The sequence below is a fragment of the Pituophis catenifer genome, unplaced genomic scaffold (genome assembly GCF_029215685.1).
Source record: "Pituophis catenifer annectens isolate HBS135680 unplaced genomic scaffold, rPitCat1.0.hap2 SCAF_16, whole genome shotgun sequence".
Taxonomy (NCBI): Eukaryota; Metazoa; Chordata; class Lepidosauria; order Squamata; family Colubridae; genus Pituophis; species Pituophis catenifer.
Window position 1 is genome coordinate 22,071,097 of NW_027256896.1, and position 25,207 is coordinate 22,096,303.

The 25,207-nt window shown below is 51.8% G+C and overlaps 3 protein-coding genes across 6 annotated transcripts; 2 read left to right on the forward strand and 1 right to left on the reverse strand.

The window, feature by feature from the left end:
• Positions 1–419: 419 nt before the first annotated feature.
• AXIN1 (axin 1) lies at positions 420–10,771 on the forward strand. Its single transcript, XM_070955407.1, has 9 exons — positions 420–1,741; positions 2,819–2,959; positions 3,319–3,415; positions 4,216–4,353; positions 4,662–5,182; positions 5,634–5,810; positions 6,498–6,737; positions 8,744–8,911; positions 9,687–10,771. The coding sequence occupies exons 1-9, from the start codon at positions 846–848 to the stop codon at positions 9,811–9,813; spliced, it is 2,505 nt and encodes an 834-aa protein (XP_070811508.1). The 5' UTR covers positions 420–845; the 3' UTR covers positions 9,814–10,771.
• A 608-nt stretch (positions 10,772–11,379) lies between these two features.
• Positions 11,380–17,330, reverse strand: PDIA2 (protein disulfide isomerase family A member 2). The gene is made up of 11 exons (XM_070955421.1): positions 17,144–17,330; positions 15,492–15,695; positions 14,923–15,056; positions 14,489–14,626; positions 14,284–14,397; positions 13,801–13,926; positions 13,403–13,597; positions 12,976–13,096; positions 12,158–12,339; positions 11,958–12,047; positions 11,380–11,468 (listed from the first exon to the last, which is right to left on the reverse strand). Exons 1-11 carry the CDS (start codon positions 17,328–17,330, stop codon positions 11,391–11,393), a joined length of 1,569 nt encoding a protein of 522 aa, XP_070811522.1. The 3' UTR covers positions 11,380–11,390.
• Positions 15,033–25,178, forward strand: LOC139325503 (histone-lysine N-methyltransferase EHMT1-like). 4 transcript variants are annotated; one of them, XM_070955416.1, is made up of 11 exons: positions 15,033–15,946; positions 17,233–18,929; positions 19,478–19,632; positions 19,966–20,112; positions 20,268–20,415; positions 23,172–23,249; positions 23,332–23,453; positions 23,727–23,813; positions 23,902–23,980; positions 24,118–24,284; positions 24,842–25,178. In XM_070955416.1, the coding sequence occupies exons 2-11, from the start codon at positions 18,678–18,680 to the stop codon at positions 25,095–25,097; spliced, it is 1,491 nt and encodes a 496-aa protein (XP_070811517.1). In that variant the 5' UTR covers positions 15,033–15,946; positions 17,233–18,677; the 3' UTR covers positions 25,098–25,178. The 4 variants fall into 4 exon arrangements, with proteins under 4 accessions (XP_070811517.1, XP_070811518.1, XP_070811519.1 ...); XM_070955417.1 differs by having other exon boundaries at positions 18,618–18,929; XM_070955418.1 differs by lacking the exon at positions 15,033–15,946 and having other exon boundaries at positions 16,536–18,725; positions 18,825–18,929.
• The last annotated feature ends 29 nt before the right edge of the window (positions 25,179–25,207 follow it).

The window sequence follows — 25,207 nt, forward strand, 5'->3', positions numbered from 1 at the left end:
GCACAGTATACCTATAAAAATAAAACAGAAGCACACATCCTTCATGTTCTATACACTTGAATTGAAAACCTGATATTGCATTAGCCCGATATTGAATTTTGGGAGGCAAAATGACTGATCCGTGGTTCTCACTGTCAGAAAATTTCTCCGTAGTTCTAAGTTGGATCTCTCTTTAATGATCTGCTACCCGTTACTTCTGCCCTCAGGGGCTTTGGAGGATCTTCAGCCGGGCCCTTCCTGAGGCGCCGGCCCACAGGGAAAGCGTGCCGGGGTTTCCTTTCTTTGCTCCTGTCCGGCCACCGCGGGATCCTCCGGGCCGCTGGGGGCGCTGTCGGGCCGCCGTTCGCCGCGGAAGGGCGGACGCGAGGGCGAGGCGCTGCCGACCGTCGGCAGAACTGCGCTGGGCCGGGCCGGGCAGGCACAGCTCCGGGGGCCATGGGGGGCCGGCGCCCCGCGCCTTCTCGCGCCGCTCCCCTCTCAGCCTCGCCTGGGCCGCGGCGCCCCCCCGCCTCTCTCGGTTGAGTGTCCCGGGCCTCGTCCCGCCTCCCGTCCAGTCCGCGGGAGCGGGGGATCCATCCGGTCGCGACCCCACGTGCGCGGCCTCACCGGCGCCGCCGCCGCTCCCGCCGGCCGGGCGGACAAAGGGAGCGGCCTCGGTCTGGCGCGAGCTGCGGGCCCGGCCTGGGGAGGCGGGGAGCGGCTCGCCCGGGCGGCTTCTGCGACGGCCGCGGGAGGAGCGTCCCTTCTCGCCTCTGACGGGCCTTCCCCACGGTTGCAGCCGGAGCCCCTCGCTCCTGCTGGCGCGCTGAGCCGGGCCGCCGCCGCCGCCGGGCCCCGTCCGCGAGATGAGCACGCAGGAGAAAGGCTTCCCGCTGGACCTCGGGGGCGGCTTCACCGAGGACGCGCCCAGGCCCCCGGTCCCCGGGGAAGAGGGCGACCTCGTTTCCGCGGACCCGCGGACCCCCGGCCACGGCTTTTCGGCCGGGAAGGGCGACGGAGGGAAAGGCGAGACGACCACCGCCACCCCGCGGCGTCCGGACCTCGACCTGGGCTACGAGCCGGAGGGCAGCGCTTCCCCGACGCCGCCTTACCTGCGATGGGCAGAGTCCTTGCACTCCTTGCTGGACGACCAAGACGGCATCCACCTTTTCCGGACCTTTCTGAAGCACGAGAGCTGTGCAGATTTGCTGGACTTCTGGTTTGCCTGCAGCGGCTTCAGGAAGCTGGCGCCCTGCGACTCCAAGGAGGAGAAAAGGTTAAAGCTGGCCAAAGCCATTTACAAGAAATACATTCTTGATAATAACGGGATCGTGTCCCAGCAGGTCAAGCCAGCCACTAAAAGCTTCATCAAAGATTGTGTTCTGAAGCAACTTATTGACCCGGCCATGTTTGACCAGGCCCAGACGGAAATCCAGTCCATGATTGAAGAGAATACCTATCCCTTGTTCCTGAAGTCGGATATTTATTTGGAGTACACAAGGACAGGTGGGGAGAGCCCAAAAGTGCACAGCGATCAGAGTTCAGGGTCCGGGACAGGGAAGGGGCTGCCTGGGTACCTGCCCACCTTGAATGAGGATGAGGAGTGGAAATGTGACCAAGACATCATGGAAGGAGAGGAGGGGCAGGTGGCAGCTGATCCGGAGTCTGCCTCCTCCAGCAGATTCACCCAGAAACTCCTTCTGGAAACAACCAGCCAGCCAGCCCCCAGGACCAGGCATTACAGCGAGGGGAGGGAGTTCAGGTGAGAGCCACAGTCCCAAGGATGCTTTTGTTTACAGTTTGCCCCTGTTCACTTGACCACAGGATTGGAGGCAAAGATGCTTGCAGCTGGGAGGTGGGGACAATAGGTGCTCATCTGTCAGATCATCTGTTGGTCTCTTCAGTCCAGGCTGACCTTCCTGGCTGTCAGAAAGCAGTACATATCCTGCTCAGGAAAGCCATTCTCCTCATTCAAAGACCCACATTGGGGATCCAGGTCTCTTGCCTCACCAGCAAAGGGCTTGGGGGGGGGGGTAGTACATTGGCCTTTTTTGGCCAAAGGCTACATGAAGCTGTCTGGCCTTGGACATGTAGAGAACATGGGCAGTGATGTATGTCAGATGCTCACCGCAAAAGCTGTTGAATGAAGAATAAGAACTTGGCTTCTTATTTGGTCTCAGTTTGCAAAAAACTAGACTTGTTTGGCTCTGCCAAGCTCAGTTTTGTAAAACTGTCATAGCTCTTTTTTTTCCTTTTTCATATTACCTAAGAAACTCAATAGATAAAGACAGTTACAAAATTTTGTAAACATTACTGCACCTTTTACAATAATTTTTGGTCTTTTCTGAGTCTGGTTGTTCGCAGGTGTTTCATTACACAACTAGGCAACATCAGTTGAGTAGATGGGGGCAAGCCAGTAAACCCCCCACTTACTTGCACTTGTGGTGTTACCTGGTTACATAATGAAACATCTGCAAGCAAATGACTAAGGTTAGAAAATACCAAGGACTCCATAAAAGTCTTAACATTTTAGCAGTTCTTTAAAGAAGAATGAGAGCTCTTTAGTGGGGAACATCATAATGTTTGGAATATCTGTTTATAATATGGACGCTTGCGCTTCCTTCCTTCCTTCCTTCCTTCCTTCCTTCCTTCCTTCCTTCCTTCCATCCATCCATCCATCCATCCATCCATCCGCCACCCATCTTGTGGTCCAAGATGACTCTGTTCTGTCCTCCCCCGACATACTGATGGGCATGAATGGATTTTGTTGGGGACAGTCCTCCCGGCATGGATGTAAGTGCTGTGAGGTTCTGAGCATTGCCTGGTCTTCTCTTGGCAGGCCTGGGCCTTGGAGGGAGACAGGGCATTCGTATTATGTCAACACCGGCTATGCCCTGGCACCAGCCACCAGCGCCAATGACAGTGAGCAGCACAGCATGTCCAGTGATGCTGACACCATGTCACTGACTGATAGCAGCCTGTGAGTATTTGGAAAGGATGGGGTGGAACCAAGGGGGTGGGTTGTCTCTGGGCAGATTTTCAGTCTTTCCAGCAGCTCTTCTAACCATGGGCCCATGCCCGCAGCAGCCATCTTTAGAAAGGCAGCTGTGTTGTTTATAAAAATGTCTCCTGGCTCCTTACCGGTCTGGAAACAGAGTGTTACCGGTGCTTGTAACATAACGGAGGGAGGACATTTGCAATGGGAGGGGGCAGGCTCTTTGTCCTGCTCGGGCAGAGGAGCTCTGGGTCTGCCAGATGGGCTTTGCATACTTGCATTGGCCAGGGTGGCTCTCCCCTGAGCAGCCTTTTAGTTTATGTATTGTGGCTTCCTTATGGCAGAGACGGGGTTCCCCCTTACCGGCTGCGGAAGCAGCATCGTAGAGAGATGCAAGAAAGCGCCAAAGCAAATGGACGTGTGCCACTACCTCACATTCCGGTAAGGGGGAGAAAGCGCTTCGGGGATGTGGCCCTGTTCCAAGGGTCTTCCTTTCCTGGCGTCTAGCAGTTGCCGCGCAGGCGGATTCTGGCCTGAAGGCTCAGCAGCAGATTGAGTCAACCCAGTTACAAAGTTGCTCCCCACTTTGGAGCCCCTTTTTCTCTCCCACAGGCCCTTCCCAGCTGGTGCAGTTAGCCCTTCTTAGTGAGTGCCTCCAAACCTGGCCTCTCCCTCTCCCCCCACAAAAAAAATTCTGTCTGGATTCTTTTTTTTGGGTGCCAGAGGAAGCTTATGGGCTGTCTTGGTGGAGTCTGTCGGCGTTTCTGGAGCCTCATGTGTCCACCTGGAGTGGAGAGGGAATTCTGGCAATTATTCGGCCAGTGAAGAGACAGAATCCTTCTGCTCTCTGTCCCTGGAAATTTCTGTCCCCAAGCAAGTCTTTACGGGCACTGCACAGGCCAGCTGATGCCACTCGTTTCAGCTCTTTTGTGGAAGGTTCCCAGAGTCTGAGGGTCCCTGCTGCTTGAGAGCAACTTCTGGGAGGCTGGTAGCTGGCAGCACCTCGGAAGCAGATTGGGGGGGGGGAGAAATGGTGAGCTGGCCATTGCTGCTCTGAAGGGTTCCCATGCAGGGGAACTTCTGAGCGTGGGCAGAATGACCCATAGGAGAAAGGCAATTTTTCTGCTTCGGCACAGAGATCAGGAGGAAATTCTCAAACTATCCCTGCTCCTCCCCAAAAAGGAAGACCAGGGAGGACGGAGGGCCAGGTTGCTTTGCACACCGATGCTTCTTTCCCACAGCGAACTTACCGAATGCCAAAGGACATCCATGTTGAACCCCAGAAATTTGCTGCCGAACTGATTAACCGCCTCAAGGAAGTGCTGAGGGACCGGGAAGCAGAGGCCAAGCTGGAGGAACGCCTGAAACGCGTCCAAGCCGTGAGTGAAGTTGCTGCCTTTGTCACGCTCCTGGTTCTTGGAGGAAGGGAGCAGCTGCCCAATAGGACCTGGGGACTCCAGAAAAGCCAGGGGTGGGGGAGGAGCTGGGCCTGAAAATCCAGAGCTATTGCCCTGGATGGGAAGGCTTCAGCTGGCTTTTGAGTTGACTGGCTTGGTTGAGTTCTCTTGTTGCTGGGTAAGGGGAGCTGCTCCTGGCTGCCTCCCTGTTCCCTGGGTTTTGCCACCTCCTCTGGCCCCTCTGCCCGGGTTGCCTTAGGCACTGACCTGACGACTGTGTCTTGTGACAGGAGGAAGAAGGGGAAGACGCAGACCTCCCCTTGGGTCCGTCCCTCATGAACCACAAGCTGGTCCCCACACAGCTCTTGCCCCACTTTGCTCCCCGCTATGCTGAGCTGCAGGTGCGCGATGCTCACGAAGAGAACCCCGAGAGCATTCTGGACGAGCACGTGCAGCGAGTGATGAAAACTCCCGGCTGCCAATCCCCCAAACCCCGATCTCCAGACAGTGGGCTTGTTGGCAAGCTGCATGGACTGACGGGGTCTATCCCACTGGGCCACAGCAAGCATGCCAGCAAGTCCGGACTGAAGCTGGAGACCTCCAACCTTTATCACCACAAGCATGTTTATCACCATGTGGTCCATCACCATGCCGGACTGAAAGCCAAGGAGACAGCGGAAGAAGTGACCAGCCAGCGCATGCAGGGCCCTTTCTCCTGGAGTGTGGACCCTCACAGCTGTACCACCAAGTCCCGGGCCTACGGGGAGAGCATGGGCCTGGCCCCAGGCCCTCTGGATGCCATGGCCTACAGGTGAATTTGGCTGTTATTTATTAGTCAGATTTATATTTCATCTTTCTCTAGGAGTTCGAGGCAGTTTAGGTGGATATTTCCCTTCATTTTATCCCTCTAACAACAACCCTGTGAGGTAGGTGGGGCTGAGAGAACTTGCTAGTCCAAAGTGTCCCAGGGAGTTTCCAGGGCTGAGGGTGGGCATGAGCCTCTCAGCACTCCGCTAGAGCCTTTGCGTGCAGTGCGGGGGGTTACAGTGCTTCTTTCTTAGCTTGCTGAAGCCCTGCAGGAAGAGAGGGGGCTGCACACATTGCCTCAGCTTCTCAGGGCAGTTGGTGTGGTATTGGGAGAACCAGGCTGCGGTAGGGTCAAGGCCAGGCTGGCCCCAGAAAGCGCTGTTTCTTCCCATGCTTTGGGAGAAGTGACGAGAGGAAGATCTCAGCTGCCTATTTCTCTCTCCTCCTCTGGCTAGTGGGAAAGCTGGCTTGCTCGCCAAGCGGAGTGCCAAGAAGTCAGATCCTGGGAAAAATGAAGGTGCCAGCTACGATGTGCCTGGGTCTCCAGAAGACCTGGAAAGGAACCAGAAGATCATGCAGTGGATCATAGAAGGTGAAAAGGAGATCAGCAGGCATCGGAAGACGACCCACAGGTGAGTGGGGTCAGGAGGGGAAAGGCATGTCGGATTCCAATGTGGGCAAATGGTAGAGGTGCCAAGGTTGCATATGGCTGTGAAGCCAAACCAAAGACGCTGCCTGGGGAAGATGATGAAATGGGCATCTGGTGCTGAGTCTCACGTTGGCAGAACTACTGCTCTGGGCTACCCTCCCTGCTGTTTGATTTCTCCCTTCCACAACCGGAGCAGCAAACAAGGTGCTGTAGCCCCCTTTTCCAGATGCTTCACCTAAGAACAGACAGTGTTGCTTGATTTCTGGCCTTTGTTATCACTGGGCTCTGGAAGGATGGGCTTGCTCTGTACTGCAGGAGGCGGAAGGGAGAGAACCAGCTCTCAGATTCATCCTCCTCTCAGCTTGGGCTCCTGAGGGACTCTTTTTGGAGTCCTGGAAGCCTTCACTGCAGACCTTTTGCAGATCCCTCTCCCCTCCCCCCAGCCTCCCATGTCTGAGTGGGGAGGATGTCTTCTCCTCAAGCGGGAGACGGAAGCACCTGCTGTTGCTGTCTTCCCTCGGGGTGGTGGTGATAAGGCTATCTGCTTCGGACAGGCAGCTGGAGGCTGGTCTTTTTTATCCAGCAGTTCTGCTTTACTTGCTGCTCTCATCTGTGGTTTGCTACAGTAGTCTTGGGACACTCCGTCAATTTCTGTTTGTTTTCCTTGAAGCTCATCGGGTACAAAGAAGCAACTGGCTCACGAGCCACCCCGCCCGGTTCCCATCGATCGCCCTATGGCTGTGCACCCCTGGATCTCATTCCGAAATGTTGTGCAGCCATCCCACCCTTTCATCCAGGACCCAACCATGCCCCCCAACCCTGCTCCCAACCCTCTGACACAGCTGGAGGAAGCCCGACGGCGATTGGAGGAGGAGGAGAAGAGAACTGGCAAGCCAGCTGCCAAGCAGAGGTAAGCAGGAGGGAGGAAAGGGACCTCTCTGGTAGTTGCCCCAGGAACCCCCCCACCAGTGGTGGGTTTCTACTGGTTTGGGCCGGTTCGGACAAACTGGTAGCGATGATGGTGAACTGAGAGCGAACCGGTTCTCACTGACGGTTAGGTTGGCCCTCCCACCCACCCCTGTGTTATAGATAACTTTTATTTGGTCATTTTTAGCCTAGCTGAAAGGCGCGGCAGAGCGGATTGCCATGTCTCAGCTGTTCCATAATACACTCCGCTTGTGTGGAGCGCAAGTTTGGTGTGCGTGCGAGCGAAGCGCGTGCATGATGCGAACTGGGATAACACTGGTTGAAACCCACCATTGCCCCCCACTCTCCCCCTGGGCCCCACTGAGCTGCCTTTTGAGGGTAGAGCTTGCCAGGGAAAGGAACTGGGCCTGGCCCACTTCAGTGCCGGGAACATGAGGAGCGCCCCCTGCTGCTGCTCCAGCTATGCATGTCCCAGGCCTTCTCTATGCTGCCTCCTGGCCCAGGGATCTCCCCTGCGGGTTTGGAAGACCAGGAACCCAGAAGAGAAAGATGAGAGGCTGAGAAGAGGGACCGGTTGGTACTCTCTGCGCCCATGGTGGAAAAGCCCCTCCACTTGGCTGGCAGTGAAGCTTCTGATTTTCTTCTCTCTTCCCCCCATCCCCTCTCCCAAGCCTTTCAGGCTGGAAAGGCTTGGTTTGTGGCCCCTGAAACGGATCCTTGATCAGAGGAAATAAGGGTAAAATAAGAGAATTGTCTAAAGTCCATGTTGTTCTTCCGATATGTTCATGGGATTATCCAGGGTGACCATTCATTTGTTAGGGCAGTTGGGTGGCAGTGCCGAATGTAGTTACCGTTTCCAACCTGGGTCTCTCAGAGTCTGTTTTGCAGTTCTTTAGGTTCTTCTCCCTCTTCTCTCAAAGCTAGTCCGTCCTCCCCAGGCTAGCCTGGTGGTTGGAGATGGCTGTTGGGCCAAATTGTGTTTCATAGCCTCTTCCAGCGCTTCTGCGCCCATCTTCCAGTGGGGTGTCCAGCTGGTTCTCACAGATTGGGCTCGTAATGGCCCATGAAGGAGCCGTTATTATTTGGGCTGATTGAGTTCTCAGGTCTGTGACTCCCGTCAGGTTTAAAATTCTTTTTGGGTTCCCTGCAAGGGTGATTTTTGTTTGTTTGTTTTGAGTTGGGGTTTGAGAAAGGTGTCCACGTGGTAGCATTGCTGGGAGAGTCACTTTGCTACTGTGCCCAAGGTGGCTCAGCCAGCGGAAAGACTGCAGGGGTTGGGAATTGTTCTTTTCCCATAGAGACTATGGAAGCATTGGTTGCAAGCAGCTTCCAAATTGAGGCTGTTGCGTGGAGTGAAGTCCCCAGAGAATTTAAGGATCAGTTACTCTTAGCTTGCCAGACTTTTGAGTGCAGAATCGGCTGAGCCAGGAGAAGAGGAATTGGGCTGTCCCTGCTGCCGTTATTGTTCTTTGGAAGGGGGTGCTGAGAGAGAGTAGGCTGACCTTCTGGAACTGTTAGCAGCACATCGGGCCTTTTGGAAAGAGGCAAGAGGACTCTCCTCCTGGTTTTTTTTGCCACAACTCCTGTGGTGAAGGGCTTTTGGCAAAGATTGAGGGAAATGGCAGTCAGAAGCCTTGGGGTGCCACAAGCAATGCACCTCTCTAACATCAGTTTCAGAAATTGTCTGCCCAGTTAAGGCTGGAGCAAGAGAGAGGAAGCAGGATCTGCAAAAACGGGGCACCTCTATCTGCTGATGGTCTTGCCAGGGATTGGTTTGGCTTCTCCCCAAGAAAGCTTTGTTCCCCCCTCCTTTGCTCTCCCCAGTCCCGACCCCCTTTGGTGCACCAGTTCTCCCATATGCCCTCATTGCGGCTGGCTGCTCTTGTGCTGAGTCTCCTCCGAAGAGGAGTCTCCCTTGCTGAGACAGCCAGCCAGGTGTGCTGCAATATGTCTGCCAGCGAAGGACTCACTCTGTGTTTGGCCTCCTAGAATGAAGGCACCCAAGAGATTGGGCGGCGGTTTCTCCCAGCCCTGTGAGAATATTGTGGTGGCGTATTACTTCTGTGGAGAGCCGATCCCCTACCGCACCCTTGTCAAAGGCCGGGTGGTCACGCTGGGCCAGTTCAAGGAACTGCTGACCAAGAAGGGGAATTACAGGTAAGAATGGGCAAGGAACTGGCACGGGAGGTCGGCATGCACCCATTCCCCTGGGCTTCCCTTAAGTCTCCCTTCAGCCCAGAGCAAAACAACAACTCCTGGTAGCTGGAGAATCATATTGATGAGCTGGGGATCCAGAGGCAGAATAGCAATAGCAGTAGCACTTGGACCTATATACAGCTTTACAGTGCTTTACAGCTCCCTCTAAACAGTTTAGAGGCAGCCTATTGCCCTCAACAATTTGGGTCCTCATTTTTACCCATCTCGGAAGGAGGGAGTCAACCTTCAGCCTGGTGAGATTTGAACTGCCAAATTGCAGACAGCCGACAGCAGTCAACCGAAGTAGCCTGCAGTACTGCACTCTAACCACTGCGCCACCACAGCTCAATGGTGGTACTCGGTGGTGATACTTGGGGAATGGCTCAGAAAACAGTGCTTTCCCTCTCAAAAGACTAGGGTGAGAAATGAAGAAAGATTAAAGTTAAAACACAAATTGCCTATGTGATCTACTTGGTTAGCAAACATGGAGGATTAGTTTTCTTAAACAAGTACAAAGACGAAAGGGAAAAAATGGGGCTCTGATATTCTAGATATCTGGGCTGGGGTCATTATTGTAGCTCTGGTGCTTTATAGATGGTCCTAGATGGGTTTGCTATAGCAAACTCCCCTAGAAGCATCTCCCAGATGGCCACCTTGTGGGGGTGTCTGCAAAGCTGATAGTCCCTTTGGGGCAAAACCTTCTCCTATGAATTGCCCTCCCATCCCTGTTTTAAAGGTATTACTTCAAGAAAGTCAGTGATGAGTTTGACTGTGGAGTTGTGTTTGAAGAAGTTCAAGAGGAGGATGCAGTCCTGCCTATCTTTGAAGAGAAGATAATTGGGAAGGTAGAGAAGATTGATTAACCCGGGTGAGCCAAAAGGTCTGGCAGCCATAGCGCTCTTCCTTGCTGCTTGTCTTCTCTGAGGAAGCCACAACTTTCTCCACACCATATAGGATCTTCAGCTTGCTGGGTTACAACATTACACAGCTATTGACAGAAGCTGCACCAAAGGCTGTCTTTGAGATGATCCCGGGTTTGCAATATTACGGCCTTGCCACCTCCACCATGGGACGGTGGGCCAAGCCAGAAGCTGGAGACCCTTGTGGGAGGCAGACTGAACAAGGTGTTGGTTTGCATTTTAAATAGCCTTGGAATGAGGCCTACTTGATGAGAGTTGCACCTTGTCACACCTGGTGTGTTCCCCTCGTAGGTCTTCCTATTCAGATGCTGTCGAGGGGCAGAGGAAGACTCCAAGATGCTTAGGACCACCCCATGCCTTGCTACCTCTCTCATTTTCTTGCCATTCTACAGCTGGAGGGGGGGTGGGAGAGTGGGCTTATGGCAGAAGTAGATGTCTCTTCTGCTTGCTGAACTGTGTACTTCTCCTGCCTGTCAGTCTTCCTGTTTCACTGACCTCCCCCATGCTACACACACACACACAACCTGGGCTCCACATATCCATGGCAGAGGAGGTGGAGCAGCCCTCAAGACTGCCCCCACCAGCACCTGCCCCTTGCAAATGTCACCGAGTGCCTTCCAACCTCATGCTTGCTTGCTCCCTTCCTGGTTTGGGTTCTGGCCTTGGGGTTGTGTTCCGCATCGGATGGACATTTTAATGTGTAGTGCCCGGCTGGAGCCGGATCTTCATTTCCCCTTTTTCTGAAGGGTTCAGTTGTAGATATGTACATTTTCTAAACAAGGCTCAGGCCTCAGCGGCTGAGCAAATGGCTGGCAATTCTGGAACTTTTTTTTCACGTTGACTTGTATTGATTGATCTTTTTACAGGTACAACAATGGAATAAAGGCCCATGTTCCAATGGTTTCTGGGCACGTGTGTGCATTGCTCCACAGATTCTGTACGAGCTGAGAATTCGGTTCTCAAGGGGAGAGGATTGACCAGTGGTTGACTTCTCAGATTTTGGAGCAGTTTGATCTTCCTAGTGGGTGCAGACTAGGAGACCTCTGAGCCTGTGACTTGACTCTGCTTTGGTGTCAGGCCGGGCCTCAGTTGCTGCCTTGTCCAGAGCACCAGAAAGACTGAAGGTGTGCTGATTTTGAGAGTTGTAGCAGTCATGTTTATGGCTCGTTAGACACTAATGCATCTGCTGGCAACAAGTGGCACCAACCAGCTGCCTTCTGCCCAGGCTACCCTTGCTGCCCCGCGGATTATTTTGCAGAGCTTTTCTGTGGCAGGGCAAGGCGAGGGAAGGGACTAGAGTGGATGGATTCACATGGAAGGAACCAGCTCTGGAAAGTATTTGAGAGGGCCCATAGAGTAGAAACACATATAGGAAAGTAACTGATTATTTGGGGGGTTGTATGCCTGGCTTGAAACACGTGAGTTTCACACAATCTTTTGAAATTCAAGGTCTTTATATTGTTTATGACACTGTGGGGACCTCCTGTAGAAAGTGAGGCTCAGGAGGAGGCCGTCAGGATTTATAACTCCTCCCTGGACTCTGTGATCTCTGGTGGATTCATCCCATCGTGCTGTGGCTCTTTGGGGGTCTCAGCAGCCTAGAAAAGCAGAGACAATCTTTACTCAAGTACCCAGGTATGGACTGTTCTCCAACAGCAACCACTGTGCATATAGGCACAGCACTGTTTGTTTGCAAAACAGACTTAGGAAGCTAAGGCTGAAGTGAAGGTGAGAGAAGAAGGCAGGCTGAGGAAGAAGCCCCTCTTTGTTTGAGACTGGGATACTGTTTCCTCCCTGCCCTCCCTCCCTCTCAGGGTGATTGTCCAAAGTACCATGCATGAATTTTCATTGAGAACCTTGGAACCAAGGACTAGAATCCACATTTTAGCAAGACCTAGAAGCTGGCTTATATCACTGGGAATTACAGCATAGACATCCCAGGAGTGTCTCCCCAAAGTCCAGGTGGAACCTCGAGGAAAAGACTCCTCCAGGCATTCCAAATGGCCTCTCTAAACAGAACCTTCCCTTTGCATTGGGCCGAGCGGGAAAGCTGGGTAGCCCCTCTTCTGTAGGGGTCTGGTACTTACTCCAGTCTCTTTGTTGGAGAGGACCTTCCATCCTCCCTCCAGGAACCTCGAGAAGCTCTCAAGATCTCTCCCACCTGTGTACTCAATCACCTGGGCAGGAAACCCTCAGTCAGCATGGCCCCACCTCCCTCTTCCCCCAACCAGCAGCCAGGCCCTCCTCCCTCAGCCATGTCTTTAGAACAGGCCAAATGCTGTTGTACCTGCCGGCCCGGCCCAGCGGGAAAGAAGTACAGGGTTGGATAGCCACGGATGGTCAGGTCTGCCACTTCGTTGGCTGTGGCGTCCATCTCTGCAATGACCATATTATTATGATCTTTGTATTTCTCTCCTAACTCTTCCCAGGCCGGGACCAGTGCCTTAGAGTGGGGGCACCAAGGGGCATCTGTGGAGGCAGATATTCTCAGATTAGAAATGCTGAACACTGCCCTCGGTTGTGAGTTGCACAAGCTTGGGCTCGGATTGTCTGTGGCTGCAGTGCACAATCCACCTGCCTAAATCTAACATTTGGTTGGGGATTCAGTGTGGGACCCAGTTTCTGTCCCAGTTGCATCAAAGCCTGTTCTGGAATGCAGCCAGCAGGCGGGGGTGGGGGGGAAGAATTCAGTTGGTGTTTTATACAACACCCACCCCCCCTGACTGAGAGTTAATTGCTTCTGGGAAAGGTAAAACCCTTTGGGCAGGTATGCAACTGTACACCCGTCTGGCAGGCCCTGTGGTCATAAAAACTACCCACCCCCAACCTCAGGCCATGCTGGGACCTTTAGAAAAGCTATCCATACAGTTTCAGACATGCATTTAAGCCAGTGGAGCAGGACTGGTTTTTAGTCCCATTTGCTTTGATGTCCAGAAAGTCTGACTGGGCACAGAGGGGCTGTGGCCTCATATGTGAGCCTTCGGGCCTTTCTTGTGGGAGGTATCTGGCTAGTTGGTTTGCCCAGGGACCCTCCACTTCCTGGAGCTGCCCTCCAGGGTCTCTCTTAGCATTAGCTTTGTCTGTGTTTGAGGTCCAGATGCTTACAGAATTTCACAAACACGTTTTTGGTTTCATCAAATGCAACTTGCTCAAAGTTCTTGCCCACCACGACTTTCACCTGCTTCTCATTCCTGTCATTGGGGATCTCCTCACTCATCAGGTGGGGCTGGAAGAGAAGGCAAACCAGAGATTCAGCTGCTGAGAAAGGTAGTACTTAATTGGCAAAGGGGTATGTTCTGGTTTGTCCTAAACTGTGTGGCCTTGGGGGGGATGGGGGACGCCTGGGTTTTTTTTTTTTTTCATGGAAATGCATCTGCAGCTTTTTCCCGGAAGCATGCCCAGAAGGGCCTTTCCTGTTCAGGTCTTGGAGACGGAATAAGGAAGACCTGGCTAGGGGGTCTGCCTTCCTCCCCAGATGTCCACATGCACCAGGATGATACCCCCCCTTTGCCAGATGTCAAAGACTGCCCACCTGAATTTTCCCCTGCAGAACCTCTTGGCAAAAGGTGTGGAGGCCATGAGCCGTGAGTCCTTCTGTGGCTAGCCGGTATTTTTTGTTGGCCGCAATATTGATGAAACGGAGGGCAGGAGCATCGTGGGCCTTAAGGCCGAAGTACTGCAATACGCCGGCCCCTTCCCCACTGACATCCACCAGCAGGAAAAGCACCTGTGGTCTCAGACAGAAGCCCCCAGCCACAGATGATGGGTACGAATTTGCCCTGGTGGCTGTTTCATTACAGCCAGCTGGGTTTCCCCTCCCCCTAGCTGGCTTAGCAAGAGTAGAACTGCTGCCTTCCAAAGAGGAAGGGAGAGGGCATGGTCTCCGCAGGAGCAGTTCCACCTGCTCTCCCATCTCCCCCCTGGACTCACCTGACCCCGAAATGCAGTGGCCCCCTCTCGAAAGGAATCCAGGAGCCCTAGCTGGGAATCCACTGACTTGTTGATAAAGAGCAGCAAATGGTTTGGGATCTTTGCCCCAAATATCTTGGAGGAGTTCTAGGGGGAAACCATTGGCAGTTACCTCCCCTGGGTAGAGAGACCTCAAGCCATTGGACACAAAAAGCACACATGGTGCAGCTGGGGTAAGCAGGCGGGCCATCCTGAAGGTCTGGAGCATTCCTCCTCTCCTCTTTGACCTTTGAATTATCCTGACCTAACAGGACACAGGCAGGGGGCTCCTGCACAGGGTAGCAAAACAGCAGGTCTGAAGGAGTTGCCCCCACACTGCAACAATGGATAAACTGCCCACTGCAGTCCCTTTGATGGATGCCACCACATGCAAGAGAGAGGGGAGGGGCTGCCTCTGCCAGCAAGGAGGCTGTGGTCTCCCTGATGGGATCTCAGCTGCCTGACCTTATTTGTGAACTCCATCACCAAGTCTAGGCTCTGCACAGAGATGAATTGAGCCAGGTCTTTTCCATCCAGGCCTAGCTCTGTGTCAGGCAAGAAATCTACCCGCTGACCATCCTGCAAATATATCAGTCAGGAAACAGTTTCTGCAGAAGTGCAGCTGCACCATCCTTTTAAAAGCATCTTGAAGATACTTGCACCATCTTACCTTCCGGAAGAGACAGATGGTGTCTTCAGTAATATTGTACTGTTGGAAGAGCAGCGGGTTGTCCGTGATGGCAAAGGCTATCTCAGGAGTGTCACTGGCCACATCACTGAAGAGACCCACATCTGGATCGTGCAGATCCTAGAGAGAACGGGACAGGCAGAGGCAACTCTGGAGATCACCAGCACGGAGAGAGGAAGGGCTGCAGTGTGAGGCCAGGAGAGAAGGCACCCTTTGCTTTCTGGACAAAGTCTGCCCCTGGACAACAACTGTGAAATCCCTGGTTACATCTTCCACCCCCGGAAAAGGTTCAAAGGCTCTGGTTATTTTTGAGGCGCCCACTCCAGTTCAGGGAGTGAATAGGGGTGAAATTTGGAAGAGAAAGTATGTCTTGCCTGTGGCAGCTTCAAAAGGGAAACGAATGGGATGTCATTTACCTGGAAGAATCCAACTACCGCAACATTGTGGAGATTCACAAAAGCAGTCACTTCATCAACGTCTTTGAGCAGCACCAGACTGAGCCCGGCTTTCCGTTTAATCCACTCCACTATGCCCGCAGCCTCTTGCTCACCTAGCATGGGAACCAGGGGAGGAGTTGAGAGGATACTGGATACTGAAGGAAGCATACTTGACATTGCCTGTCAACCCCCTTCCTCACCAACAACTCTGAACAAAAGGACCATGGCACTTATCAGAGAATATGGGGAAATCTGAGCAGTGGCTGAAAGACTACTGTAATGTCCACGGAACAGATATTCTGCTCCTCTGTTGAAAAAAAACCATGCTTACTCGATAACAATAAAAGGGAAACAAAAGACTGGGCTGCTCATAAGAGAGAGAGAGGGAGAGGGAGTAGGTGCTGGCAGGTGCCCACTGCAAAGGTCTAGGAATGGCAGGTTTCCATCAGATTCCAAGGAAGATGCTGGTGATGGTTTCTCCTCTGCTAATCCCCTGCAGTGGGTTCCTCTGCTAGAGCTGGTTGTGTTTCACCCACTTCCTGGCTGACCTGGGAAATCCATGGGGTGGGTGCGGTTTCCATCTCGGAAGAGTTTGAGGACAGGGTAGCCCGTGATTCCAAACTCTGCCCTCAGTATCTGTTCCTGGGTGCAATCGACCTTGGCCAGTCTCACTAGGGAATCCTCCTTCAGCAACATGGCTGCTCTGGCATATTCTGGGGCCAGGGCCTGGCAATGCCCCGACCAGGGGACGTCTGAGGGAGAGAGAAGAGAGGCAATCAAGAAGAGCAGCAGCTGAAAATCGGGATGCGCAAGAGAGTGATAGTCCTTTCCTCTCTCTCTATACCAGAATCTTGGGGTGGGGGGGGGTGGCGGCACCTAGTGAGACTGAGTGACGGAAAAGGAAAGTGCTTCTTCCTGCAGGGCATCATTGGAAAGAGGCATAGCTCAAAGGCCGAACCAACCCAACCACTAACATTTCCAGTCTCGAGCATTGCAGGACAAGGTAAGAGCAGTGCTTAAGGTTATAACAAAGGTGAGGTTGGCTTCTCTGTGGGTCTGACAGCTTCCAAGGCCCAAGAACTCAGCATACCAACACAGGTCACTTGAGGGACTTTGGATTTTATTTATTTTTATTCTTTTTCATTTTATTTATTCAACTTATATGCCGCCCCTCTCTGAAGACCCAGGACGGCTCACAATACACCAGTGTATTATGACCAGTGAGAGCCAACCTCTACCAACTGAAGTTGTAACAAAGAGCAGCTGCTTGGAGCTGGCCAAGAACTAACTGTCAGGCTCGTAGAATGAGTGCCAGATGTGCAGGTAGTGGGAGGCATGGTGCGCACCTTGTGCCAAATATGCACCACTCTGTATGTTCCAGGGGTTAAATGCTCCCGGTTCGGACCAGATCGCCCAATCCAGTAGTGATGGTGGCGGGTGGTTCGGAGAACCGGTAGCAAAAATCCCTGCCCATGCTCAGCTGAGCCGCGCAATCATCAGAAGCTTTTTTTTTTTTTTTACTTTTAAAAGCATTTTTTCTACAACCTCTTCGGCTGAAAAAATGCTTTTAAAAGTTAAAAAAAAAAGCCTCTGATGATTGCACGGCTCAGCTGGGATCGTCAGAGGCTTTTAAAAGCATTTTTTTTCTGCAACCTCTTAAGGCTGTAGAAAAAATGCTTTTAAAAGTAAAAAAAAAAAGCTGGCCACACCCACCGAGTCACTACCCACCACCACCAAGCCACGCCCACAGAACCAGTAGTAACAAATTTTACATTTCACCACTGGTATGTTCTCCAATCTAAGCTGCTATAGGGATTGGCTTGGGGTATTTGCAGGCCATTGGCTCTTTTGGGAACAAATGCTGTTTTATATAAAGATCCGATTTGTGGTTTGTGGGATAGTTTGTTCAAACAGGTACAGCCTTGTGTACTGGCTGTCCCCAAAGCAGCAGGGAGCAGGAAGAACAAGGGTTGCCTTCTGAGGCCATAAATGGCACCATGATGGCACCGCCTGGTACCTGAGACTTGCGCAGATTCAGTTCTCTTCACTCAAATGGGAAGTTTGCCCCTCCCCCAGAAGACTGCTCTCCCCTGCAATAAGGTGGCATCTGCCTTACAGAGGTCCCAAGAGAGCCCTATGAAGATTTCCAGGTTCCTCCCATGCTCCTCCTCCTCCTCCTCTCCACCAGTACTCTACTCACAGAATTCCACCAAGAGTAGCTTATATGTCTGCAAAGCCCTGGCAAAATTGTGCTGGTTCAGCACCAAGATGTTTTCTTCCTCCACCCAGCTGTTGTCCACCTGTGTCCTCGCAGGCTGAAGGGAAATTATGGCTAGCCACAAGAGCAGCAGGTAACCCATGGCGGTGTGAACAGTGGAACTCAGCATACCAACACGGACCCAGAGATGCCAGGCAGAGCAGGGCTGGCCCTGATAAGGCCCCTGTGCCCAGACACGTGGCTCTTGGTGAATGGCTCTGCCAATCACGACCAGGAACCTCCACCCGCCAACTTGCTTGCTCTGACCTTGCTGCCTGAAGGAGCCCTTGTTCTCCTTGTCAAGAGGAAGGCCCTCCAGCTTGGGGATTCCATGGCTATTCTGCTGGTTCTTCCGGGTTTTCAGGTAGAGTTAGAAGGAAAGTTGCTCAGAGCAGCCCCTGAAGACCTCTGAACTATGAAAGCTTTAGCTGCACTTCTGTCCAGTTGTTCTTTGGGTCCAGAGTGGGAGACCCAGGAGAGTCTGAAGCTGCTTTGGCTTCTTGAAGCAAAGCTATGACGCATCTGCTAGCATGGGAGGGCAGAGATCCATAAGGAGCCCAGGATCTGAAGGGAGTCATGGGCATTCTCAACGGTGGCTGCCCCACGGAGACAGAAGCCCAAGTGAAGGCTGCTCCTCGCTCCTGCCCTCTTTTCAGAAATGCAAGAGGGTTGGAGGGGAGAGCTCCATGGCTTCCCAGCAGATCTTTAGGGACAGTGCATTGTGCCTGGAAGGTTTTCTCTAAAATGTTCTCAGCAGTCCCCTGAGGAGGAGGAAGAGGTGGCAATGGTACTTTTCAGGACCAAGATATTCTGGTAAGATCTCCCTCTTGTACTACCCAGCCTGAGCAGAACCCAAGACCATTCTGTGGAATGTCCATCACTGCTGAATTCTTTAACAGTTTTTAGTGTTGCTAGGAAGCAGCATGGGCCTGAATGGTGAGGCAGACCTGAGTTTGGAATGGGGGGCAGAACTGAGAGGTGGGGATGGACTGTCTCAGATGCAGAGCAAGTCAGGTGGTCCATAATCCACCAGGCAGCATATAACCGGCTGCTTTCTAAGGGGTGGGGTAGGACCCAGCCTCCTGCAGCAATATATCACTCTGTATCTGTTGTGAATTCCTCCCTGCAGAAAGCAAAGAGTCGGGCCTTAACAGAGAGTCTCCTGAAAGACAGGTAAAGGGGAGCAAGGGAGTGGCCGAAAGCTCTCCGGAATGGCGCCAGCCTCCCTTCCTCTTGGCCTCTAAAGCACCGGCGAGAGGCTTCATTCAGGCTGCCTGGCTCAGCTTTGCCTCTGCTTAAACTGAGGTCCTGCCCAGCAATTGAGTTCAACCAAGGCCAGTTGGGGGAACGGTGTGTATGCGAGTGTCAATGCAAGATAAACCGGGAGATTTCTAATTGTTTTGAGCATCTCCTGTAGCAGGAGGAAGATGAGACGGCGGCCCTTTTGTGTGCAGCTGCAAGGAAGGGTTGCTATGACATGACCCAGCAGCTCCTCTCCCAGGGAACAGGGGCCATGAACAGCCAGGTAGTGCAATGCAGCAAGAACCCGGTGGGGGGGGGGTTTCCTCCCTTCCTGCATCCACTGAGACTGCCCTTTGCTTTGGGTCATTTGTTTCTCCTCCAGGATGCCACTGGCAGAACCCCACTTTTCTGGGCCACGGAATACAGGCACGAGAGACTGGTGGAGCTGTTGCTGTCCCATGGGGCAGACCCAGATGTCCGTGACAAAGTGTGTGCAAGATAGGGATTGTGGGGGAAGGGAAGGGGAAGGGGGTACATCCAGCAGCTGCCTCATACAAACCAAGAGGGCTGCATCTTGAAAGGGCTGGAAAGAGGCAAGACCCAGCCAGGTGCCCCAAAGAGCCACAGAGTCACACCTGGCTTGGTTCCAACTACACCTCCAGGCTCAGCTTCGTGGATGTTGTAGCAGTGGGCCATTGAGCCTCAACAACCCTGCAAAGATAAAGGAGGGAGTCTTGGGGGCAGAGGGTCCCTACTTCTGGGCCCTGTCCAACAAAGGGAAGCAACTTTTCAACAGCCCTCCAGACTGACCCAGCCCTGTTCTACTTATCTGGAAGTTCTTCCCTTCATCAGAGTGGTCTGCAGATCTCATCTATCCAACCTTTGAGAAGGGGAGCAGTTTGGCAGAGGGCCTCTCCCTCTCCCACTGCTCTTCCCAAGGGGCTGGGATTTCAGGGCTGCCTAAGAAGAAATATGCTCGGAACAGGGCCTTCAGCCAACTCAATTGTGGGTCTCTGCCCTTCTGACCCCATGTAGGAGGGGAATCTTTGCCTGCACAGGGCGGCCTATTTCGGCTCACCCACCATTGCTAGGATGCTGCTGGAAGCTGGCTCAGACTTGAATGCAACAAACCATTTGGGTAACTCACCTCTTCACCTGGCAGCCCAAGAGAAATGCCACGAATGCCTCAGGTGAGATAAGTAGGCGGGAGGGTCTTCACATGGTTAGGTCACTACACAGGGTGGAGCTTTGGAGGAAAGTGAAGCCTTCTTCCAGGCCTAGGGTTAATTGCTCAGTCTTTTAGGTCTATGGGGCAGTTGTCTACGCTCATCCCTCTTGGTGAGAAACCCATTTTGGGACATTCCAATCCTAGCTGTGTCCCAAGATTTCCAAGGATGGATGGGAGGGGTTTCTTGTGGAATGGGAGAGATTTTGAAATAAGATGCTTTTGACTGTATGGAGTTCTTTGGAGTTCTCCTCAGGGCCACAAAGCCCAGGGCCCTGACCTCCTTCTGATCTTGCAGCCTTTTCCTGGCCTGTGGCGCAGTCTCTCTGAAAAACAAAGCAGGGCAGCTGCCCCAGCAATGCACCCAGCTCAGCTCCCCCTCCTGCAGGGCTCTGCAGGCCTTCTCTGCCCAGTTGCCAAGTCAGGTAGAGCAGATACTCAGCAGGTGAGTCAGTCGCACTTTCTCACTCCCTCTCTTCTGCCCATCATGTCTATATTGCCACCCATCTCACAAAAATATATTCCCAGTTGACGGGCACTTCTCAAGACTGCGGACGGCGCTCAGCACTGCCCGCCTGCTGCCATGCCTTCTCTTCCCAGGGACATCTCCCGGGGCTTCGAGCAGGTTGCCGTTCCCTGCCTCAATATGGTAGACCAGGAATCCTGTCCCAGGGATTTCCTCTACATCACAGGGAACATCTTATCAGGCTCAGAGCTTCTTCCCACAAAAACCTGGGATCAAAGTCAGGTAAGAGATTTTCCTTCCTTGCTTCCTTTGGGATGGGAAGAGCAGGCATGCCTCCCCAGCATTTGTATCACATTATCTGGGGCACATGTGTGTGCATTTGTGAGTGTGTATGTGTGGAATGGCAGGAACCAAACTTTAGCTTTTGTGATAGCATCCTTTGAATCAAAGTATTGCATGCTTCCTCGGTGGCCTTTCCATAGCTGAGATAAGTCTTTGGGCATTTTCAGATTTTTTTACTGAGCTTCTTTTTTTAAAAAATAGTTTTATTAGGTATTTTACATTTTTAAAAATCAAAAACACAATAACAAAAGAAATACAAAAAAGGAAAAAAGAACATACACATATATTAAACGCTAAAATACCAAACTAACATTTATATACAATTTTACAACTTTCTGCATTGACATTTGTCTTTACATTTAAATTCCATCTTCCTAATCCTTCTCTTATTTTTGTATGCCCATAATTAACATTTTTGAGCTTCTTATGTAATCACATTTATTTTTATACCATCTTCTCTTTTCCCTGTTGCTGGAATTCAACTGTAATTTTGAAATCCTTCTTTGGAGGAATGTATGCCATCTTTCAGGCTTCCTGTCTGGGATTTGACTGTAGATTATGAATTTTCTGAAGAGCCCTGGTGGCGCAGCAGACTAAAGCACTATTATTAACATCAGCTGCCTACAATTACTGCAAGTTCAAATCTCACCAGACTTAAGGTTGACTCAGCCTTCCATCCTTTCTAAGGTAGGTAAAATGAGGACCCAGATTGTGGGGGCAATAAGCTGACTTTGTATAAATATACAAAAGTATGAAGGCTATTGCTTAACGCATTGTAAGCCACCCTGAGTCTCCGGAGAAGGGCGGCATATAAATTAAAAAAAAAAAAAAAATCCAATATTTGTGTTCCGCATACCGTTTACTTTCACTTAAAATCAAGATCTCCAACATTATTGCTGTCTTCCAGGGTTCTGCTACTGCCACTTATTTGATTAAATTATTCCTGTTGCTTAAATCAAATCAAGAATGGATCCTTTTGTGGTTTCTTCCACCTTCTGAAGGAGAAAACTACCACAAAACAGGCTAAGAGGTCCATTTTTGTCTCCTAGTGCATGTCGGGGTAATTAAAGCCCTATCAGTTACAACATAATGCCCTTTGAGAGAATCAGTTTCCTTATAAGAAGCATCATGAACATCTTGTATTTGATTTGGTGGGTGGCACAAACCACAATTTTGTTTTTATTCTTCCTTTATTTTTTTTTTAAAGGAGAAGGCTCTTTTGAGGGAATTCAGTCCATCCCCCAGGTAATCCTAGAAAACTAACCTTTTATTAACCCCATTTCCAAAGCCAGTAATTCACTCTGTGAGAATAGATTGGTAGTAATTCATTGTGATATTATCAGTCTCCACAGAGATGAGAAGGAAAGAATACCTGTCTGGGAGCCTGGTGAACCTTGGCAGCTGTGTTATCCCTTTCTGATCTTTGCTCCCAGAAGACTGGCATTTGAGAGTCAGCATATGCAGTATGACTGGCCCAGATTTGGGTCAGCGTCTTCTTTGCAGATAATAACTACATCCCCTTTCCAATATCAGCCTCTTTTCTCCTTACCGAAGATTCAAAAGCTTGCAAAGATTTTTTTTCTGAAAGCTGTTCTTGCTGGCCTCTTTTGTTCATACTCTTTGAAGAGAGTGTCTTCTCTCTTGACTTCAGCATCTCCTTGGTTGGCCCCAAGAGCCCCTCACATGATCACTAGCAGTGAGTTGTTTCTGCTGCAGACAAATGCTTGTTTGGTTTCAGACAGGAGGGCTGTATGTCACAAGCCCTGCAGTCTCCACTCCAGCTGCCTTTATTCCTTGTTCTACCCACTTGGGGAAGGTTTGTGGGCAACGTCTCTCTCAGTCTTTGGTGAGCTTGCTTTCTCAAAACTTGCCTTATTACTTAAAATGAGGATGAGATTTGGGGCCTCTTACTTGAGGATTAGCCTTCTTGGAGTCAATACATCCACTTCATAAAATACATATTTAATATTTTAAGGAGAGATTCATACGTCATCATTCTTGGTTTTGTTTTTTGTTGGTGTGTGAGAGAAAACTGTTCAGCCCAATACAAAAGAAATGCAATGCAAAAGATACCTAATTCTTTTACTGAGACTCACTTTCTTCCATTATTGAGAGTTTAATATGGGGAGTGAAATCCCTTAACCAACTGTAGTTGAAAGGACATGCATCGGGTGGGATCCTTTCTCTCCATATTAGGTTTTTCATCATTTTGGGAAGACTTTACCCATAGTAGTTTCTCTATAGCTTGAAGAAAGGAGCATATTAAAGGCTATTTAGTGACTCCGTTTTTAAGAGGTAATCTTGATTCAGAAGTGGTAACTGCTGCACACCACGGGGCTCCTGAAAGCCGTAGGTACACAATGGAAATGAAATAAAAACAAACTTATTTTTTCAGTGGCACCAACTATTAATTTTTGCCAGAAAAACTTCCACATTCCATGCTAAGCAGTAGAATTGTGTTGGCTAAGGCCAGATCTAGGCTGCAGTCCCTTGTGGGAAGAACAGCAGCTGTGGTAAGAAACAGCAAAATCACCAGAAGCATCTTTCTTCATGCAGCTGCTGTTCTACCACCCTTGGGGATCAGAACGTGGCTGGATGCCGATAGGTACCTGGTGGATTCACATCTTGCCAGCTCTCTCTGCAGAGAGGGACATGTGTTGGACTGATCTTTTTCCTGCTGCTTTGGTTAATTTCAGGGCTGCCGGTGCGATGGAGGTTGCACTGTGGCCAGCTGTCCCTGCATCCTGCGCAGTCAGTGTTCCTGGACCCTCACGGTGAGATGCCCAGGCTTACTTCTCCCTACTGAGGGGGTGTTACCCCTCTTGAATATCAGCCAGCTTCTCCTTGCCAATGCAGGGTGGCCAACTCAGGCTGGATACCACTGGCACAGCCCCTGAGATGGGATCCATCTACGAATGCAGCATGCTTTGTGCTTGTCCCAGGTCCTGCCCCAACCGGGTGGTGCAACGTGGGCTCCGGTGAGTGTGCTGAGGTGTCCTGGCTCCTGCTGGAATACCGGGGGCAGTTTTAGGTGACCCTGGCAAGTGCCAGGCCCGTCAGGCAATCATCATCATCAGAGATTTACTGACATTCCATCAGATCAAGATGCTCACAAACCACTCTGGGCAGCTCTTCTTCCCTGTAGGGCCAGTTCACCTGTATGAGCTGGGTGGGATCTGTCCTCCCACAGCTGCCATACAACAACATATTTCTGCAAAGGGAGTAATCAGAGGCCTTTCCTCTACTTGCAGAACCCAGCTCCAACTTTACAGGACAGCTGCCAAAGGTTGGGGTGTGCGCACAGTGCAGGATGTGCCCCATGGAGCCTTCCTTTGCCAGTGAGTTCTGGAGCGTGGTTCTTTTGCCCTGCCCCTTTGAGGAGGGGCTGGGAGGAAGAGCAGAGCAACCCACCTCTTTCACTACCAGGTACTTTGGGGAGCTGATTTCCAATACTGAGGCTGCACATCGCGAGGAAGACACTTACTACTTTGTGGTGGACATGCAGGTAGAATCTGCCTTATGGGGGGATGTGACTGGGGGGGAAGGGAGCTGGAAGCAAGGGCACTGCTTCATACGTCCCCATTGTTTCTAGGAAGGGGTCAGTGCCAGAGTAGCTCTGAGTTCACAGCTTGTGTCTTGCAGGATGGGCAACAATGCTGCCTCGATGGGCGCTATTATGGCAATGTGGGGCGCTTCCTAAATCATTCATGTCAACCCAACTTGGTGGCCCTACAAGTTGCTCTGGGATACGACATCCCTGGCATTGCCTTTTTCAGCACACGAGCCATCCAAGCTGGTGAAGAACTTGGGTAAGTGACCCTGGTCCAGATCCAGTTGCTATAGGGCAACCCCCGTTGAGAGCAGTGGATGCTGCGGCTCTAAGCCTACCCAGGGACACATGTTATGGCTGACCATGCAAAAAGCTCCCTGGAGGAATTTGATAGCCGATTAATTAAGGAATTAACTTTCTGACTAATCTGTTTTATTAAAAGACAAATGTTCATGAGCAATAGGAATGGCACTAGCAATTCCAGATTTGTTGCTAAGGTACCATAGACCAACAAGCCTCTCCTTCTATTGTGTCTACAAGTTCTGTAGAGTTACAGGAGATATTAGGGGGAGGGGGGTTTCCCTCCTCCCTGAAGGCTTCTGGGGAAAAGTGAGGGGGGGCATAAAGATGAGGCCGTGTTTAGAGAATGTGCAATTTTGCCTGCGAAATGATCGCATTTGGCACCTGCTTTGAAGGTTGGGGAGAGCTAAGTTACTTTGCCGGGCTTCCCTTATTGCTCTCCCTCGCCGGGCGCGGCTTCCCAGCTGGGGGCGCGAGCGTCACAGGGACGGCATCTACCTCCGCTTCCCCTTGCAGATTCGACTACGGCGACCAGTTCTGGGAGGTGAAAAGCTGGAATTGCACCTGCCTCTGCGGCTTCCCCGGCTGCAGACGCTTGGCGAGGAGTTCCGCTCGTCTTCCTTCGCCGGCCGCGGGAGACCCCGGCTCGGGGCCCAGTTCTCCCTGCCCTTCGCGGCCTCCGCTCCGCGGCTTCGCGCTCAAGACCAAGCGCTCGAGCCCCCTGAAGAGGGTCACCCGTTCCCGCCTGGCTCGCGAGTCTCGGCCGCCCTAGCGCTGCCCAGGGCCTCGTCTGCGCTTCTCGAAGCGCCCCAATAAAGAGCCCGCCAGCCCCGGCGCGCGTCTCCGTGTCTGTCTCTGGGCCGGGCGGGGGAGGGCGGGGAA

What these genes read in the sequence shown, in the direction of transcription:
- AXIN1 (XM_070955407.1), top strand. Translation starts at nt 846, where the DNA reads ATGAGCACGCAGGAGAAAGGCTTCCCGCTGGACCTCGGGGGCGGCTTC. An exon ending in AGCGAGGGGAGGGAGTTCAG is followed by an intron (nt 1,742 to 2,818) that starts GTGAGAGCCACA and finishes TTCTCTTGGCAG; the next exon opens with GCCTGGGCCTTGGAGGGAGA. An exon ending in CATCGGAAGACGACCCACAG is followed by an intron (nt 5,811 to 6,497) that starts GTGAGTGGGGTC and finishes TTTTCCTTGAAG; the next exon opens with CTCATCGGGTACAAAGAAGC.
- PDIA2 (XM_070955421.1), bottom strand. Translation starts at nt 17,330, where the DNA reads ATGCTGAGTTCCACTGTTCACACCGCCATGGGTTACCTGCTGCTCTTG. An exon ending in CCACCCCATGGATTTCCCAG is followed by an intron (nt 15,057 to 15,491) that starts GTCAGCCAGGAA and finishes TTCCCATGCTAG; the next exon opens with GTGAGCAAGAGGCTGCGGGC. An exon ending in TGATGGAGTTCACAAATAAG is followed by an intron (nt 13,927 to 14,283) that starts GTCAGGCAGCTG and finishes GTTTCCCCCTAG; the next exon opens with AACTCCTCCAAGATATTTGG.
- LOC139325503 (XM_070955416.1), top strand. Translation starts at nt 18,678, where the DNA reads ATGACCCAGCAGCTCCTCTCCCAGGGAACAGGGGCCATGAACAGCCAG. An exon ending in AAATGCCACGAATGCCTCAG is followed by an intron (nt 19,633 to 19,965) that starts GTGAGATAAGTA and finishes CTGATCTTGCAG; the next exon opens with CCTTTTCCTGGCCTGTGGCG. An exon ending in AAACCTGGGATCAAAGTCAG is followed by an intron (nt 20,416 to 23,171) that starts GTAAGAGATTTT and finishes GGTTAATTTCAG; the next exon opens with GGCTGCCGGTGCGATGGAGG.